Genomic DNA, 19,862 nt, shown 5'->3' with positions numbered 1-19,862 from the left:
TCCCTACTGCCTCTGATCTGGCACTAAACACAAATACTTTGTTTGGCACTAAAGTAATACTGCAAAAAATGTGGCAAAGCAATTCACTTTCTGTCCTGAATACTAAATCCTAGACGAAAACCTGGTTCAGTCAGCTTTCCACCAGACACTGGGAAATGAATTCACCTTTCATGAGGAATATAACCTAAAACACAAGGTCAAATCTACGCTGGAGTTACCAAGAAGACAGTGAATGTGGCCGAGCTACAGTTTTGACTTAAATCTACTTTAAAATCTTAGCAAGACCTGAAAATGGTTGTCTAGCAATGATCAACAACCAATTTGACAGAGCTTGAAGAATTTTGAAAAGAATAATGGGCAAATGTTGCACAATCCAGGTGTGGAAACCTCTTAGAGACCCAGAAAAACTCACAGCTGTAATCGCTGCCAAAGGTGCTTCTACAAACTATTGACTCAGGGGTGTGAATACTTATGTAAATTAGATATTTCTGTATTTCATTTTCAATACACATTTCTAAAACATGTTTTCCCTTTGGGATTATGGGATATTGTGTGTAGATGGGTGAGGGGAAAAAAATATTCAATCCATTTTGAATTCAGGCTGTAACAACAAAATGTGAAATAAGTCAAGGGGTATGAATACTTTCTGAAGACAGACAGACACCACAGTGATCACCATGTCCTCTGGTCTGAAAACAGAAGCTGTGTTGTGGTTTCAAAGCATTGTGGCAGCTTCATGAAACGAGCTACTCTGTCTTGACCACAAGTTTCCATGTGTGGTGGTGTTTGGTGATGACAGGTGAAGATACGAGAAGAGCTAGCTGTCTGAAGATGTATACTCAAATCAAATGAACGTTTATTGGTCAGTTTAGCAGATGTTATAGCGCGTGCAGCGAAATGCTTATGTTACTAGCTCCTAACAATACAATAAAATGTCAAACAAGTACACAAATTGAATAAAATAAAAACACAACAAATCAATAAATTTCAGAATGAATCCAATTAACACTCCAAATAGCACTGTAACAGTAATCCAAATGCAAATGACTTGAGGCTGTTACTGGAAATCAACTAAAATACAAACATACACGTGCATGCATATACACTCTATCCTACTCGAGCATACACACACACACACAGACACGGTACAGAGCTCATTGAAGAACGGACAGGCTTTGTTTGATACAATGATATATATTTATTAGTCACTCAATTAATGTCTCATTCCTTAGTACTTAATGATAGACTTGATCCAGGAAAGATACTTGGATATTTTGGTGTAGACGTTGGGCTTCCGTGGCTCATTGCAGTTTCCTTGCTGGTTGAATGACACAACTCCTACTGCTGTCCCCTTACACACCAGGGGACCTCCTGAATCTCCCTGCAATGATAGTTGAAACAATTGAGAGAAAAAACAAACTTATTCTACATTTGCAAAGCAAATCACTTCTTTATAATTAATCCATTATCAGAATTAAAGGGCAATTCCATCACTTTTCAACCTCATATTCATTATCTCCAGCACCAAACCAGTGTTTAAATATGAAGAGTTTCATTCCAAAACTCTGCATATCCAATTTCAGAAATGTTGGTAAATTAGCTTTTATTGTTTAAAGAAATTATCAAAGAGATTGTTGTGTTGTTTCACTATCTAATCAATGCATGGGGTTGTTCAATGACAGACATACAGTGCCTTCGGAAAGTATTCAGACCCCATGACTTTTTCCACATTTTGTTACGTTACAACCTTATTGTAAAACTGATTTAAAATATTTTTTTCCCTCATCAATCCACAAACAATATTCCATAATGACAAAGGAAAAAGTTTTTGATATTTTTACTAATTTATCAAAAATTACAAAATTAAATAACATTTACATAAGTATTCAGACCCTTTACTCAGTACTTTCTTGAAGCACCTTTGGCATGGATTACAGCATCGAGTCTTCTTGGGTATGACGCTACAAACTTGGCACACCTCTATTTGGGGTGTTTCTCCCATTCTTCTCGGCAAATCCTCTCAAGCTCTGTCAGGTTGGATGGGGAACGTTGCTGCAAATATTTTAAGAGTAAATTAGCTATCATAGCTTAAACTATTACAGACTACAAAGGGAAACCCAGATACTTTATGCTCGCTTCCAGGCAAGCAACACTGTAGCATGCACGAGTGCACCAGTGGGTCAGAAGTTTACATACACTAAGTTGACTGTGCCTTTAAACAGCTTGGAAAATTCCAGAAAATGATGCCATGGCTTTAGAAGCTTCTGATAGGCTAATTGACATCATTTGAGTCAATTGGAGTTGTATCGGTGGATGTATTTCAAGGCCTACCTTCAAACTCAGTGCCTCTTTGCTTGAAATCATGGGAAAATCAAAAGAAATCAGCCAAGACCTCAGAAAAATAATTGTAGACCTCCATGAGTCTGGTTCATCCTTGGGAGCAATTTCCTGTACAAACAATAGTACGCAAGTATAAACACCATGGGACCACACAGCCGTCATACCGCTCAGGAAGGAGACACGTTCTGTCTCCTAGAGATTAACGTACTTTGGTGCAAAAAGTGCAAATCAATCCCAGAACAACAGCAAAGGACCTTGTGAAGATGCTGAAGGAAACAGGTACAAAAGTATCTATATCCACAGTAAAACGTGTCCTATATCGACACAAGCTGAAAGGCTGCTCAGCAAGGAAGAAGCCACTGCTCCAAAACCGCCATAAAAATCCAGACTACGGTTTGCAACCGCACATGGGGACAAAGATCATACTTTTTGTAGAAATGTCCTCTGGTCTGATGAAACAAAAATAGAACTGTTTGGCCATAATGACCATCGTTATGTTTGGAGGAAAAAGGGGGAGGCTTGCAAGTCGAAGAACACCATCCCAACTGTGAAGCGTGGGGGTGGCAGCATCATGTTGTGGGGCTGCTTTGCTGCAGGAGGGATTGGTGCATTTCACAAAATAGATGGCATCATGAGGAAGTGAAATGTGGATATATTGAAGCAACATCTCAAGACATCAGTCAGGAATTTAAAGCTTGGTCGCAAATGGGTCTTCCAAATGGACAATGACCCCAAGCATACTTCCAAAGTTGTGGCAAAATGGCTTAAGGACAACAAAGTCAAGGTATTGGAGTTGCCATCACAAAACCCTGACCTCAATCCTATTGAGCATTTGTAGGCAGAACTGAAAAAGCATGTGCGAGCAAGGAGGCCTACAAACCCGACTCAGTTACACCAGCTCTGTCAGGAGGAATGGGCCAAAATTCACCCAACTTATTGTGGGAAGCTTGTAGGAGGCTACCCGAAACGTTTGACCCAAGTTAAACAATTTAATGGCAATGCTACCAAATTCTAATTGAGTGTATGTAAACTTCTGACCCACTGGGAAAGTGATGAAAGAAATAAAAACAGAAATAAATCATTCTCTACTATTATTCTGAAATTCTGCATTCTTAAAATAAATTGGTAATCCTAACTGACCTAAGACAGGGAAGTTTTACTAGGATTAAATGTCAGGAATTGTGAAAAACTGAGTTTAAATGTATTTGGCTAAGGTGTATGTAAACCTCCGACTTCAACTGTATCTGAGAATGCTTTTCATCGACTACAGCTCAGCATTCAACACCATAGTGCCCACAAAGCTCATCACTAAGCTAAGGACTCTGGGACTAAACACCTCCCTCTGCAACTGGATCCTGGACTTCCTGACGGGCTGCCCCCAGGTGGTAAGAGTAGGCAACAATACGTCTGCCACGCTGATCCTTAACACTGGGGCCCCTCAGGGGTGTGTACTTAGTCCCCTCCTGTATTCCCTGTTCACCCACGACTGCGGGGCCAAACACAACTACAACACCATCATTAAGTTTGCTGACGACACACCAGTGGTAGGCCTGATCACCGACAACAATGAGACAGCCTATAGGGAGGAGGTCAGAGAACTGGCAGTGTGGTGCTAGGACAACAACCTCTCCCTCAATGCGAGCAAGACAAAGGAGCTGATCGTGGACTACATGAAAAGGCAGGCCGTACAGGCCCCCATTAACATCGATGGGGCTGTGGTGGAGCGGGTCGAGAGTTTCAAGTTCCTTGGTGTCCACATCACCAACGATCTATCATGGTCCAAGCATCCCAAGACAGTTGTGAAGAGGGCACGACAAAACCTATTCCCCCTCAGGAGACTGAAAAGATTTGGCATGGGTCCTCAGCTTTTTTCCAATCCAAGATGGCGTAGCAGTCAGACATCTTTGTCCTTCGTCTTGTCGTGTCCCATGTATATATATATTTACATCTTTTCTTCGCATATCTTTTTATATTTTTTTTTCTAAAAACTCAACCTCAAAACACTTTTCTGCAACCCGCCTCACCAATTAAAAAAAAAGTATTATTTACCTCAAATCTGAAATCTGAAATCCTCAACAGAAGCTAGCCAGAGGTTAGCCAGAGGTTGGCCAGTTCACTGGCTAACGTTGGAGTTCAGCTAGCCACGGTTGGCGGTCATCAGCTATCCCTTAACTCGAAAAGCTATCGCCAGTTTTGTACAGCGCGACTCAGACCAGAGCATACCGGACCTATTTTCTCTCCATATCCCCGGATTTCTACCGCAGGCTCTGGACATTTACACCTGGATCTTGCAGCTAGCTGAAGAGTTCCATCAGCCACTCCTGGGCTACAATCACCTATCCGGACCTGTTTTGATGCGGAGCCCCATCGGGCCTTCATGACTGGACTACCGACGTTATCTGCCTGAGGGAGTTATCCAACTGGCCCCTCCGTTGCTACATAACCTGAACGCCCATCTGCGGCCTGCTAATCGTTAGCTGTCTTATCGGCTGCTATCTGAATAGGTCTATCGGACAATTTTCTTGGGCCTCTATAACTATAACTATTTTGCCAATTGGACTGGTCCCCCCTACCACACGGAACCCCACTAATCTACAGACGGAAACGCACGAGGTGGCTAAAAACAGACCTCCATCTTCTGCCAGCCTGCTACCTATGGCCCTGCTAGCTGTCTGAATCTCACGGAACCCTTATGATCACTCGGCTAAGCATGCCTCTCCTTAATGTCAATATGCCTTGTCCATTGCTGTTCTGGTTAGTGTTTATTGGCTTATTTCCCTGTAGAGCCTCTAGCCCTGCTCATTATACCTTATCCAACCTTTCAGTTCCACCACACATGCTATGATATCTTCTGGTTTCAATGATGTTTCTAGAGACAATATCTCTCTCATCATCACTCAATGCCTAGGTTTACCTCCACTGTATTCACATCCTACCATACCTTTGTCTGTACATTATACCTTGAAGCTATTTTATCGACCCCAGAAACCTGCTCCTTTTACTCTCTATTCTGGACGTCATAGACGACAAATTCTCATAGCTTTTAGCCGTACCCTTATTCTACTCCTCCTCTGTTCCTCTGGTGATGTAGAGGTGAATCCAGGCCCTGCAGTGCCTAGCTCCACTCCTATTCCCCAGGCGCTCTCTTTTGATGACTTCTGTAACCATAATAGCCTTGGTTTCATGCATGTTAACATTAGAAGCCTTCTCCCTAAGTTTGTTTTATTCACTGCTTTAGCACACTCTTCCAACCCGGATGTCCTAGCCGTGTCTGAATCCTGGCTTAGGAAGTCCACCAAAAACTCTGAAATCTTCATCCCTAACTACAACATTTCCAGACAAGATAGAACGGCCAAAGGGGGCGGTGTTGCAATCTACTGCCGAGATAGCCTGCAGATTTCTGTCTTACTATCCAGGTCTGTATCCAAACAATTTGAACTTCTACTTTTAAAAATCCATCTCTAAAAACAAGTCTCTCACCGTTGCCGTCTGCTATAGACCACCCTCTGGCCCCAGCTGTGCTCTGGACACCATATGTGTATTGATTGCCCCCCCCATCTATCTTCAGAGCTCGTGCTGCTAGGTGACCTAAACTGTGACATGCTTAACACCCCAGCCATCCTACAATCTAAGCTTGATGCCCTCAATCTCACACAAATTATCAATGAACCTACCAGGTACCACACCAAAGCCGCAAACACGGGCACCCTCATAGATATCATCCTAACCAACTTGCCCTCTAAATACACCTCGGCTGTTTTCAACCAAGATCTCAGCGATCACTGCCTCATTGCCTGCATCCGTAATGGGTCCGTGGTCAAACGACCTCCACTCATCACTGTCAAACGCTCCCTGAAACATTTCAGCGAGCAAGACTTTCTAATCGACCTGGCCCGGGTATCCTGGAAGGATATTGACCTCATCCCATCAGTAGAGGATGCCTGGTTATTTTTTTAAATGCCTTTCTCACCATCTTAAATAAACATGCCCCATTCAAGAAATTTTGAACCAGGAACAGATATAGCCCTTGGTTCTCTCCAGACTTGACTGCCCTTAACCAGCACAAAAACATCCTGTGGCGTTCTGCATTAGCATCGAACAACCCCCGTGATATGCAACTTTTCAGGGAAGTTAGAAACCAATATACACAGGCAGTTAGAAAAGCCAAGGCTAGCTTTTTCAAGCAGAAATTTGCTTCCTGCAACACAAATTGAAAAAAGTTCTAGGACACTGTAAAGTCCATGGAGAATAAGAACACCTCCTCCCAGCTGCCCACAGCACTGAGAATAGGAAACTCTGTCACCTCTGATAAATCCACTATAATTGAGAATTTCAATAAGCATTTTTCTACAGCTGGCCATGCTTTCCACCTGGCTACCCCTACCGCGGTCAACAGCACTGCACCCCCCACAGCTACTCGCCCAAACCTTCCCCATTTCTCCTTCTCCCAAATCCAGTCAGCTGATGTTCTGAAAGAGCTGCAAAATCTGGACCCCTACAAATCAGCCGGGCTAGACAATCTGGACCCTTTCTTTCTAAAATGATCTGCCGAAATTGTTGCAACCCCTATTACTAGCCTGTTCAACCTCTCTTTCGTGTCGTCTGAGATTCCAAAAGATTGGAAAGCAGCTGCTATCATCCCCCTCTTCAAAGGAGGGGACACTCTTGACCCAAACTGCTACAGACCTATATCTAACCTACCCTGCCTTTCTAAGGTCTTCAAAAGCCAAGTAAACAAACAAATTACCGACCATTTCGAATCCCACCGCACCTTCTCCGCTATGCATTCTGGTTTCAGAGCTGGTCATGGGTGCACCTCAGCCATGCTCAAGGTCCTAAACGATATCGTAACCGCCATCGATAAGAAACAATACTGTGCTGCCGTATTCATTGACCTGGCCAAGGCTTTCGACTCTGTCAATCACCACATCCTCATCGGCAGACTCAATAGCCTTGGTTTCTCAAATGATTGCCTCGCCTGGTTCACCAACTACTTATCTGATAGAGTTCAATGTGTCAAATCGGATGGACTGTTGTCCGGACCTCTGGTAGTCTCTATGGGGGTGCCACAGGGTTCAATTCTTGGGCCAACTCTTTTCTCTGTATACATCAATGATGTCGCTCTTGCTGCTGGTGAGTCTCTGATCCACCTCTACGCAGACGACACCATTCTGTATACTTCTGGCCCTTCTTTGGACACTGTGTTAACAACCCTCCAGACGAGCTTCAATGCCATACAACTCTCCTTCTGTGGCCTCCAACTGCTCTTAAATACAAGTAAAACTAAATGCATGCTCTTCAACCGATCGCTGCCCACACCTGGCCGCCTGTCCAGCATCACTACTCTGGACGGTTCTGACTTAGAATATGTGGACAACTACAAATACCGAGGTGTCTGGTTAGACTGTAAGCTCTCCTTCCAGACTCACATCAAACATCTCCAATCCAACGTTAAATCTAGAATTGGCTTCCTATTTCGCAACAAAGCATCCTTCACTCATGCTGCCAAACATACCCTCGTAAAACTGACCATCCTACCGATCCTCTACTTCGGCAATGTCATTTACAAAATAGCCTCCATTACCCTACTCAATAAACTGGATGCAGTCTATCACAGTGCCATCTGTTTTGTCACCATAGCCCCATATACTACCCACCACTGTGACCTGTACGCTCTCGTTAGCTGGCCCTCGCTTCATACTCATCGCCAAACCCACTGGCTCCGGGTCATCTACAAGACCCTGCTAGATAAAGTCCCCCCTTATCTCAGCTCACTGGTCACCGTAGCAGCACCCACCTGTAGCACGCGCTCCAGCAGGAATATCTCTCAAAGCCAATTCCTCCTTTGGCCAGCTCTCCTTCCAGTTCTCTGCTGCCAATGACTGGAACGAACTACAAAAATCTCTGAAACTGGAAACACTTATCTCCCTCACTAGCTTTAAGCACCAACTGTCAGAGCAGCTCACAGATCACTGCACCTGTACATAGCCCATCTATAATTTAGCCCAAACAACTACCCCTTCCCCTACTGTATTTATTTATTTATTTATTTATTTTGCTCCTTTGCACCCCATTATTTCTATTTCTACTTTGCACTTTCTTCCACTACAAATCTACCATTCCAGTGTTTTACTTGCTATATTGTATTTACTTTGCCACCATGGCCTTTTTTGCCTTTACCTCCCTTATCTCACCTCATTTGCTCACATTGTATATAGACTTATTTTTCTACTGTATTATTGACTGTATGTTTGTTTTACTCTATGTGTAACTCTGTGTTATTGTATGTGTCGAACCGCTTTGCTTTATCTTGGCCAGGTTGCAATTGTAAATGAGAACTTGTTCTCAACTTGCCTACCTGGTTAAATAAAGGTGAAATATATATATATTTTTTTAAAGATCCTTAAATGGTTCTACAGCTGCACCATCGAGATCATCCTGACTGGTTGCATCGCTGCCTGGTATGGCAACTGCTCGGCCTCCGACCGCAAGGCACTACAGAGGGTAGTGCAAACGGCCCAGTACATCACTGGGGCCAAGCTTCCTGCCATTCGGTACCTATATAATAGGCGGTGTCAGAGGAAAGCCCATAAAATTGTCAGAGACTCCAGTCACCAAACTTATAGACTGTTTTCTCTGCTACCACAAGTCTAGGACCAAAAGGCTCCTCAACAGCTTCTACCCCCAAGCCATTAGACTGCTGAACAATTAATAAAAATTAACCCCCCCTCTCTTGTACACTGCTGCTACTCCCTGTTTGTTTGTTACCTATGCATTGTCACTTCGCCCCCACCTACATGTACAGATTACCTCAACTAGCCTGAACTGACTCGGTACCAGTGCCCCCTGTATATAACCTCGTTATTGTGTTACTTTTTTATTTTACCCTACTTGGTAAATATTTTCTTCTTCTTGAACTGCGCTGTTGGTTAAGGGCTTCTAAGTAAGCATTTCACGTTAAAGTCTACACTTGTTGTATTCAGAGCATGTGGCAAATAAAGTTTTTGATTTGCACAGCTATTTTCAGGTCTCTCCAGAGATGTTCGATCATGAACCTTTGCCCCCAGTCTGAGTTCCTGAGCATTCTGGAGCAGGTTTTCATCAAGGATCTCTCTGTACTTTGCTCCGTTCATCTTTGCCTCAATCCTGACTCGTTTCCCAGTCCCTGTCGCTGAAAAACATCCCCACAGCATAATGCTGCCAACACCATGCTTCACCTTGGGATGGTGCCAGGTTTCCTCCAGAAGTGACTCTTGGCATTCTTGGTTTCATCAGACAATATAATCTTGTTTCTCATCATCTGAGAGTCCTTTATGTGCCTTTTGACAAACTCCAAGCAGGCTGTCATGTGCCTTTTACTGAGGAGTGGCCACTCTTCCATAAAAGCCTGATTGGTGAAGTGCTGCAGACATGGTTGTCCTTCTGGAAGGTTCTCCCATTTCAACAAAGGAACTCTAGAGCTCTGTCAGAGTGACCATCAGGTTCTTGGTCTCCTCCCTGACCAAGGCCCTACTCCCCCAATTGCTCAGTTTGGCTCGGTGGCCAGCTCTAGGAAGAGTCTTGATGGTTTCAAACTTCTTCCATTTAAGAATGATGGAGACCACTGTGCTGCATACATTTTTTGGCACCCTTCCCCAGATCTGTGCCTTGACACAATCCTGTCTCGCAGCTCTACGGACAATTCATTCGTCCTCATGGCTTGGTTTTTGCCCTGACATGCACTGTCAAGTGTGGGACCTTATATAGACAGGTGTGTGCCTTTCCAAATCATGTCCAATCAATTGAATTTACCACAGGTGGACTCTGTGAACGTGAATATAAATATTTTACACACATGAAGGTACCCATAAGCAATCATTTATGATGGAAAAAAACGCAAATGTAGATGTAGCGTTTTAAATAATCTGTTCATGTGTGAAAACGCATTTGTAGGATCTGTGGTTAAAATTATTTTCAAGACCTGCAATTAGTTTCTAGGCCAAGGGAGGGTATTTCCTTCCTCCCCATGTCACCACAAATCACATAGTGACTGAAAATGTTTTAATTTTTGATGTTGTCATTGGGTAGAACTTATTAACTTCTGATTTTTTCTACAGTGTTGAAATGCGCCATGTTCACACTGGTATTGTGCTGGTGATAATGAAAATGAGGTTTAAAAGTGGTGGAGTTGCCCTTTAACTACATTCTATGACCATACCTGGCAAACGCCCTTATAATCAGCAGCAGTACCTCCGGCACATATCAGAGACTGGGTTATGGTGGCAGTGTTCCCCCAAGATCTCTGGCAGGAACTTCTGTCTACAACGGTGACATTCACCTCCAGAAGGCGTGGGTTTGCAGTGCCCCCTGTTTCTGTGGCACCCCACCCTGCCACGGTACACAAGGATTTGGCCTTGATGTCCTGGTCTTTCTTAGGGAGAGGGATCTGCTGCACAGCTTTGCTCTTCGGGGTCGTTTTGACAAGCTACAGTTAGAGCACATGACTGTAGTTAGGTTTTCTAATAAGCTATTGGATATATTATGCAACATCAATAGGCCACTATGTACGCACATAGTCAAAGGTTTTCATACATGACTATGGGTCTTGTGTGGCTCAGTTGGTTGAGCATGGTGCTTGAAGTTGCCAAAGATGTGGGTTCGATTCCCATGGAGGACCAGTACAACAAAATGAAGATGTTTGCACTCAATATTGTAAGTTAGTCTGCATAAGAGCATCTGCTAAATGACTAAAATGTAGATGTAAATCACACCTCGTTTGAAAAAAAATGAAATGTTAATACATGTAGATATGTTATTTATAACAGTACATTTGGCATTTATTATTTGGGGAATGGGGTGCTAAGCTAAGAGACATTCTCACATTGTGCATACTTCCTCTGTCATGTACCTGCAACAGCATGATGTCGTTCTCCAATGTCTTAGCATTGTAACCAGGATGTATGTGGTAAAATTTCACATCAATCCTGTAAGAAGAACTTTCCTGTCTTGTAATGTCATGAGCACCAACCACAACCGTCAGATTCACAGCCCTGTGAAAAGGAAACCACAGTATACTTACTGAGCAGCAAAGCACACAGAACATTCTACAGCATAAAACAAGTCTGCAATTTTTAACAGATACCACAGAATTATGACTTTTAGGTGTGAGTAGTTGAAGATGTAGATATCATTTTCTTACATAAATAGTTCAATAGGATAAGAGTAAAACACAATTACCAATTGTAGCAGTGGGCGGCTGTCATGACAAAGCTCTCAGACACGAGGAACCCTCCACAGATATGTGACTTCTTTGCTTGTACAGAGACCATGTAGGGTTTGGAGTGGCGTCTGGCTTCTGCTCCATTCACTATGCCAGAGTCCTGGTAGGCTGGGAGAGAGAGATTTGCCTAAATGAAACGTAGGTAGTGGTAGGCTATCACGTCGATACAAGATATTGAATTATTTTTCATGACATTTAAAAAATATATTTACACTACCATTCAAAAGTTTGTGGTCACTTAGAAATGTCATTGTTTTCCATTAAAACATCCATGAAATGAGTTGCAAAATGAATAGGAAATATAGTCAAGACGTTGACAAGGTTATAATGATTTTTAATTGAAATAATAATTGTGTCTTTCAAACTTTGCTTTCGTCAAAGAATCCTCCATTTGCAGCAATTACAGCCTTGCAGACCTTTGGCATTCTAGTTGTCAATTTGTTGAGGTAATCTGAAGAGATTTCACCCCATGCTTCCTGAAGCACCTCCCACAAGTTGGATTGGCTTGATGGGCACTTCTTACGTACCATACGGTCAAGCTGGGGTGAAATCAACCCACAACAGCTCAATAGGGTTGAGATCCGGTGACTGTGCTCCATTATAGACAGAATATCAGCTGACTGCTTCTTCCCTAAATAGTTCTTGCATAGTTTGGAGCTGTGCTTTGGGTCATTGTCCTGTTGTAGGAGGAAATTGGCTCCAATTAAGCGCTGTCCACAGGGTATGGCTTGGCGTTGCAAAATGGAGTGATAGCCTTCCTTCTTTAAGATCCCTTTTACCCTGTACAAATCTCACACTTTACCACCACCAAAGCACACCCAGACCATCACATTGCCTCCACCATGCTTGACAGATGGCGTCAAGCACTCCTCCAGCATCTTTTCATTTTTTCTGCGTCTCACGAATGTTCTTTGTGATCCAAACACCTCAAACTTAGATTTGTCTGTCCATAACACTTTTTCCCAATCTTCCTCTGTACAGTGTCTGTGTTCTTTTGCCCATCTTAATCTTTTCTTTTTATTGGCCAGTCTGAGATATGGCTTTTTCTTTGCAACTCTGCCTAGGCCAGCATCCCAGAGTCGCCTCTTAACTGTTGACGTTGAGACTGGTGTTTTGCGGGTACCATTTATAGAAGCTGCCAGTTGAGGACTTGAGGCATCTCTTTCTCAAACTGGACACTAATGTACTTGTCCTCTTGCTCATTTGTGCACCAGGGCCTCCCACTCCTCTTTCTATTCTGGTCAGAGCCAGTTTGCGCTGTTCTGTGAAGGGAGTAGTACACAGCGTTGTATGAGATCTTCAGTTTCTTGGCAGTTTCTTGCATGGAATAGCCTTCATTTCTCAGAACAAAATAGACTGACGAGTTTCAGAAGAAAGGTCTTTGTTTCTGGCCATTTTGAGCCTGTAATCGAACCCACAAATGCTGATGCTCCAGATACTCAACTAGTCTAAAGAAGGCCAGTTTTATTGTTTCTTTAATCAGAACAGTTAGCTGTGCTAACAATTGCAAAAGGGTTTTCTAATGATCAATTAGCCTTTTAAAATGATAAACTTGGATTAGCTAACACAACGTGCCATTGGAACACAGGAGTGATGATTGCTGTTAATGGGACTATGTACACCTATGTGCAGTTGAAGTCGGAAGTTTACATACACTTAGGTTGGAGTCATTAAAACTTGTTTTTCAACCACTCCACAAATTTCTTGTTAACAAACTATAGTTTTGGCAAGTCGGTTAGGACATCTACTTTGTACATGACACAAGTAATTTTTCCAACAATTGTTTACAGACAGATTATTTCACTTATAATTCACTATCAAAATTCCAGTGGGTCAGAAATGTATGTACACTAAGTTGTCTGTGCCTTTAAACAGCTTGGAAAATTCACGAAAATTATGTCATGCTTTAGAAGCTTCTGATAGGCTAATTGACATAATTTGAGTCAATTGGAGGTGTACCTGTGGATGTATTTCAAGGCCTACCTTCAAACTCAGTGCCTCTTTGCTTGACATCATGGGAAAATCAAAAGAAATCAGCCAAGACCTCAGAAAAAAATTGTAGACCTACACATGTCTGGTTCATCCTTAGGAGCAATTTCCAAATGCCTGAAGGTACCACGTTCATCTGTACAAACAATAGTACGCAAGTATCAACACCATGGGACCACGCAGCTGTCATACCGCTCAGGAAGGAGACGCGTTCTGTCTCCTTGAGATTAACGTACTTTGGTGCGAAAAGTGCAAATCAATCCCATAACAACAGCAAAGGACCTTGTGAAGGTGCTGGAGGAAACAGGTACAAAAGTATCTATATCCACAGTAAAACGAGTCCTATATCTACATAACCTGAAAGGCCGCTTGGCAAGGAAGAAGCCACTGCTCCAAAACCACCATAAAAAAAGCCAGACTTCGGTTTGCAACTGCACATGGGGACAAAGATCGTACTTTTTGTAGAAATAGAACTGTTTGGCCATAATGACCATCATTATGTTTGGAGGAAAAAGGGGGAGGCTTGCAAGCCGAGGAACACAATTTTTTTAATTTTTTTCACCTTTATTTAACCAGGTAGGCAAGTTGAGAACAAGTTCTCATTTACAATTGCAACCTGGCCAAGATAAAGCAAAGCGGTTCGACACATACAATAACACAGAGTTACACATGGAGTAAAACAAACATACAGTCAATAATACAGTAGAAAAATAAGTCTATATACAATGTGAGCAAATGAGGTGAGATAAGGGAGGTAAAGGCAAAAAAGGCCATGGTGGCAAAGTAAATACAATATAGCAAGTAAAACACTGGAATGGTAGATTTGTAGTGGAAGAAAGTGCAAAGTAGAAATAGAAATAATGGGGTGCAAAGGAGCAAAATAAATAAATAAATAAATACAGTAGGGGAAGGGGTAGTTGTTTGGGCTAAATTATAGATGGGCTATGTACAGGTGCAGTAACCTGTGAGCTGCTCTGACAACTGGTGCTTAAAGCTAGTGAGGGAGATAAGTGTTCCCAGTTTTAGATATTTTTGTAGTTCGTTCCAGTCATTGTCAGCAGAGAACTGGAAGTAGAGGCGGCCGAAGGAGGAATTGGCTTTGGGGGTGACCAGAGATATACCTGCTGGAGCGCGTGCTACAGGTGTGTGCTGCTATGATGACCAGCGAGCTGAGATAAGGGGGAACTTTACCTAGCAGGGTCTTGTAGATGACCTGGAGCCAGTGGGTTTGGTGACGAGTATGAAGCGAGGGCCAGCCAACGAGAGCGTACAGGTCGCAGTGGTGGGTAGTGTATGGGGCTTTGGTGACAAAACGGATGGCACTGTGATAGACTGCATCCAATTTATTGAGTAGGGTAATGGAGGCTATTTTGTAAATGATATCGCCGAAGTCGAGCAAGCCGAGGAACACCATCCCAAGCACGGGGGTGGCAGCATCATGTTGTGGGGGTGCTTTGCTACAGGAGGGACTGGTGCACTTCACAAAATTGATGGCATCATGAGGAAAGAAAATTATGTGGATATATTGATGCAACATCTCAAGACATCAGTCAGGAAGTTATAGCTTGGTCGCAAATGGGTCTTCCAAATGGACAATGACCCCAAGCATACTTCCAAAGTTGTGGCAAAATGGCTTAAGGACAACAAAGTCAAGGTATTGGAGTGGCCATCAATGTGCTGACCTCAACCCTATAGAAAATTTATGGGCAGAACTGAAAAAGTGTGTGCGAGCAAGGAGGCCTAGAAATCTGACTCAGTTCCACCAGCTCTGTCAGGAGGAATGGGCCAAAATTCACCCAACTTATTGTGGGAACTTTGTTGAAGTCTACCCGAAATGTTTGACTCAAGTTAAACAATTTAAAGGCAATGCTACAAAATACTAATTAGTGTATGTAAACGTCTGACCCACTGGGAATGTGATGAAAGAAATTAAAGCTGAAATAAATAATTCATTCTCTCGACTATTATTCTGACATTTCACATTCTTAAAATAAAGTGGTGATCCTAACTGACCTAAGACAGGGAATTTTTACTAGGTTTAAATGCCAGGAATAGTGAAAAACTGAGTTGAAATGTATTTGGCTAAGGTGTATGTAAACCTCCAACTTCAACTGTAGATATTCCATAACAAATCTGCCGTTTCCAGTGAAAATTGTCATTTTCAACATTAACAATGTCTACACTGTATTTCTGATCAATTTGATGTTATTTTAGAAGGACAAAAAAATCAGCTTTTCTTTCAAAAACAAGGACAGTTCTAAGTGACCCCAAACTTTTGAACGGTAGAGTATATATTTTTTAAATTGAACCTTTATTTAACTAGGCAAGTCAGTTTAAGAACAAATTCTTATTTACAATGACGGCCTACACCGGCCAAACCCGGACGACGCTGGGCCAATTGTGCGCCGCCCTATGAGACTCCCAATCACGGCCGATTTTGATACAGCTCTTTACTTTTGAAAATTGTGTTTTTATTACTTTATTATTATTGCTTTAAAAATCTCTCATTCAACATCAATACCATACATCACATTTACATTTCATAATAAAGAAAGATTGAGAATGATTTTAAGGAAATCAAAAGTCATTTACAACATTAACAATGTCTACACTGTATTTTTGATCAATTTGATGTTATTTTAAAAGGACAAAAAAATTGCTTTTCTTTCAAAAACAAGGACAGTTCTAAGTGACCCCAAACTTTTGAATGGTATAGTATATATTTTTTAATGTTAAATAAAAGGTTAACTAGGTAAGTCAGTTAAGAACAAATTCTTATTTACATTGACGGCCTACACCGGCCAAACCCGGACGACGCTGGGCCAATTGTGCGCCGCCCTATGAGATTCCCAATCACGGCCGGTTGTGATACAGCCTGGATTCTGCTCTTTACTTTTTAAAATTGTGTTTTTATTACTTTATTATTTTTATTGCTTTAAAAATCTCTCATTCAACATCAATACCATACATTACATCACATTTACATTTCATAATAAAGATTGAGAATGATTTTAAGGAAATCAAAAGTCAAGAACTTCCCCTCATTCACCCCCTCAACGTTTCATTTCAATGGTTCTTCTCCTTTTCAGTTCAATTCAAATTTGTTTAATGACTGTCTCGCTGGAAACCAAAATATTTTCTATTGTATTTCGGCACAGGGTTTTCCATATTTGTGCGTTTACTATACAACTAAATTATTAATTGTACCATAATTGTCAGGTTTCATTGTGAAACCAGAAAGAAGACCTTCTGTGTGTCTATGTCCCTAGCGTCCCTTTGCTGTTCCAGAGAATAGAAGGTCAAATGTCCCACTCTGCTGCCCTCTGACCCAAGAGTGTGTAGACATCAAAGGTGAAGTTTGGTCTTACCTGTGAGCCCTGGAGCAGGCAGGAGAGTGATGAGCAGGAGCAGGAGAGATGTGGCAGCCATGTTGTCAAAGAGCGTGTCTGAGAACGTGTTTGAGAGAGTGTGATGGGGTTTTTGTCTTCTCAGACTGGTGGGTTTAGAGGTGCTGAGTGTCTCTATGACCTTCTTCACAGGATGTACCACCTGCTATCTTCACAGGATCTCACCTATCAGAGTGTGAACTTTCCTTATATAGTATCAATTGACACCTCTTATAGGCCTAGATCATCTATCACCTTGTGACTTAATATTTGCTGGAAAACAGCCCAAGGATTATAATATATTTTCCTACATAATTGTACTATTAGTTAACTTTCTTTGATCAAACAGATGGACTGTTTTAACCACTACTTTTTCACTTAAAATGTCTTAAAGTAATTGTAATTCCAGATAGTATTCATGGTTTAATATCACTGTAATGTATTTAGTTAAGAAATGCTTGTAGACTCATTTTGTCAGCCATGTGTCTCAGCTACTGTAGTATATCCAGCAGAGGGGACAAGAGAGTCAGAAATATTTCTGAAAGTTATTCAGTCTTACATCCAAGAGATTATGCAGCGTCCCCAGTGGAAAGAATGGACATGGTGCTGGTCTTCCACATTCAGTGATTCTCCCCTCCTACAATGCATTGTGCAACATTAACCGAGAGTATTTTACATAACGTCAGAGAATTCCACCAGCTTATCCCCGGTTATTACATAGTCTGCTTTCTCCTTCATTCTAGATCAGCTATTTGTCTTACTTGGTTAATGCCCTCCTTTCTTTCACCCCATTGTGTGCCTACGTGCCAACCATGAACAACTAGACATTAACATTGTGTGGCCACGCCACTCTAGATACCTAAATAAATATGCTTATTTTATTTCACAATGTACACAATTTAAAACGGCTAAACTCCATTCACAACAGGATTCAGTTGTTAAGAGACAGACATTCAGTTAATACTAGGAATAGATTGTCCATCATCTGTCTTATCCCGGCAGAGAAGAGAAATGGGCAAAATAGGAACCTATCTAAATTAAAATAATCTGTCAGTGTCAGGTGAGAGGCGCTGCTAGCAGCTGAGGAGCTGTGGGGTTACCACCGTGGTAGGCGGACTCCCAGAGAACACGTAGAATTGCTCCAGCAACTGTCCAACGCCCGGTTATGGCGTTCAGCCAACGTTTGGACCCCCTCCACAAGGCCATGAAGTAATTCCTTGTGCCTACCGATGGTGGCTCCCTGGGTGGAGATGGCGTCGCGCAGCTGGCCTGGGTCAGTCATGGCCAGTTCGTACTATCAGGTATCAAGGTAACACCCAGATGCAGACAGTGTCGAAGTAACAATGTTTATTACAGCAACAGGGGCAATGGTACAGGACGGCAGGCAGGCTCAGGGTCAAGGACAGGCAGAGTGGTCAGGTGGGTGGGTACAGGGTCAGGAAAGGCAAGGGTCAAAAACCAGGAGGAGAAAAGAGAGACTGAGGAAAAGCAGGAGCTGACACAAAAACACTGGTTGACTTGACAAACAAGACGAACTGGCAACAGACAAACAGAGAGCATAGGTATAAATACACAAGGAATAATGGGGAAGATGGGCGATCCCTGGAGGGGGGTGGAGACAATCCCAAAGACAGGTGAAACAGATCAGGGTGTGACAGTACCACCCCCCACCCCCCCCCCCCCCCCCAGGGGCACCACCTGGCATCCTACCTGGGAGCATACCTGGTTGACCGGGGTGCTGGAAGTCGGCGATGAGGGCTGGGTCCAGGATGTCTCTAGCGGGGACCCAGCACCTCTCCTCCGGGCCATAACCCTCCCAATCAACCAGGTACTGGAAACCCCTGTCCTCAGGAGGCGTCTCACCGTGTACACCGGATGGCCATCGACGACACGGGGAGGAGGGGTGGGCCTGGAAATAGAAGTCAAAGGGCTGTGAGACACGGGATTAATTCTAGACACATGGAATGTAGGATGAATACGAAGGGTACGGGGAAACAGAAGGCGGACAGCAGATGGGCTAATGATCTTGGAGATGGGGAAAGGGCCGATAAACCGGGGGGACAGTTTGCGAGACTCCACCCAGAGGGGCAGATCCCGGTTGATAGCCATACCTTCTGCCCGAGACGATACCGGGAAGCCGGGGTCCGATGGCGATCCACTTGTCGTCGGTACCTGGAGGTGGACCGACCGGGCTCTCCTCCAGGCACGACGACAGCGGCGGACAACATCTGGGCAGAAGGTACATTATGCCGACGTCCTCTTCCTGCTCAGGGAAGAGCGGGGCTGATACCCCAGGGAACACTCAAAGGGAGATAGGCCCGTGGCAGAACAGGGAAGTGTGTTGCAGGCGTATTCAACCCACACAAGCGCTGGCAACAGAGAGAACACAGGTATAAATACACAGGGGATAATGGGGAAGATGGGCAACACCTGGAGGGGGGGGGGTAGAGACAATCACAAAGACAGGTGAAACAGATCAGGGTGTGAGAGTCAGAGTATTTATATGGTCAATATGTCAGTGTATTACATTTGTTGTTTGTAACAGTGTCTTATAAATTGTATTTTAATGTTTAAGTACTCTTGGAAGATTAGTCCGAATGAGGACTAAAAGAGATCCTAATCAAATCAAAATGTGGCAGACCTTGCTATTGTAGCCTATGTGTCAAAAGACTCGGATGATAATAACCCAATGTTGTCCATGTCAGTAGTGACTCATGGAAAATGACTTAAGGCTTTGCTGGAAATCAACACACATGCACTCCACAGACAAGTGTCTTTGCCTGTACAGAGACCATATAGGGTTTGGAGTAGCACCTGGCCTCTTCTCCATTCACTATGCCAGAGTCCTGTAATTCTGGTTATCACATTGTGATTATTCACTTTTACAG

The 19,862-nt window shown here is 43.0% G+C and overlaps 1 protein-coding gene across 2 annotated transcripts; it reads right to left on the bottom strand.

The window, feature by feature from the left end:
* Window positions 1-828: 828 nt before the first annotated feature.
* Window positions 829-17,103, bottom strand: LOC115158230 (mast cell protease 1A). Of its 2 annotated transcripts, none has more exons than XM_029706913.1 (5): window positions 16,957-17,103; window positions 11,557-11,707; window positions 11,201-11,369; window positions 10,538-10,804; window positions 829-1,381 (listed from the first exon to the last, which is right to left on the bottom strand). In XM_029706913.1, the coding sequence occupies exons 1-5, from the start codon at window positions 17,015-17,017 to the stop codon at window positions 1,229-1,231; spliced, it is 801 nt and encodes a 266-aa protein (XP_029562773.1). In that variant the 5' UTR covers window positions 17,018-17,103; the 3' UTR covers window positions 829-1,228. The 2 variants fall into 2 exon arrangements, with proteins under 2 accessions (XP_029562773.1, XP_029562774.1); XM_029706914.1 differs by having other exon boundaries at window positions 11,228-11,369; window positions 16,957-17,097.
* Window positions 17,104-19,862: the final 2,759 nt, after the last annotated feature.

The sequence above is a fragment of the Salmo trutta genome, chromosome 22 (genome assembly GCF_901001165.1).
Source record: "Salmo trutta chromosome 22, fSalTru1.1, whole genome shotgun sequence".
Taxonomy (NCBI): Eukaryota; Metazoa; Chordata; class Actinopteri; order Salmoniformes; family Salmonidae; genus Salmo; species Salmo trutta.
The sequence above is the reverse complement of the archived record's forward strand: the minus strand, read 5'-3'. Positions and strand labels throughout refer to the sequence as shown.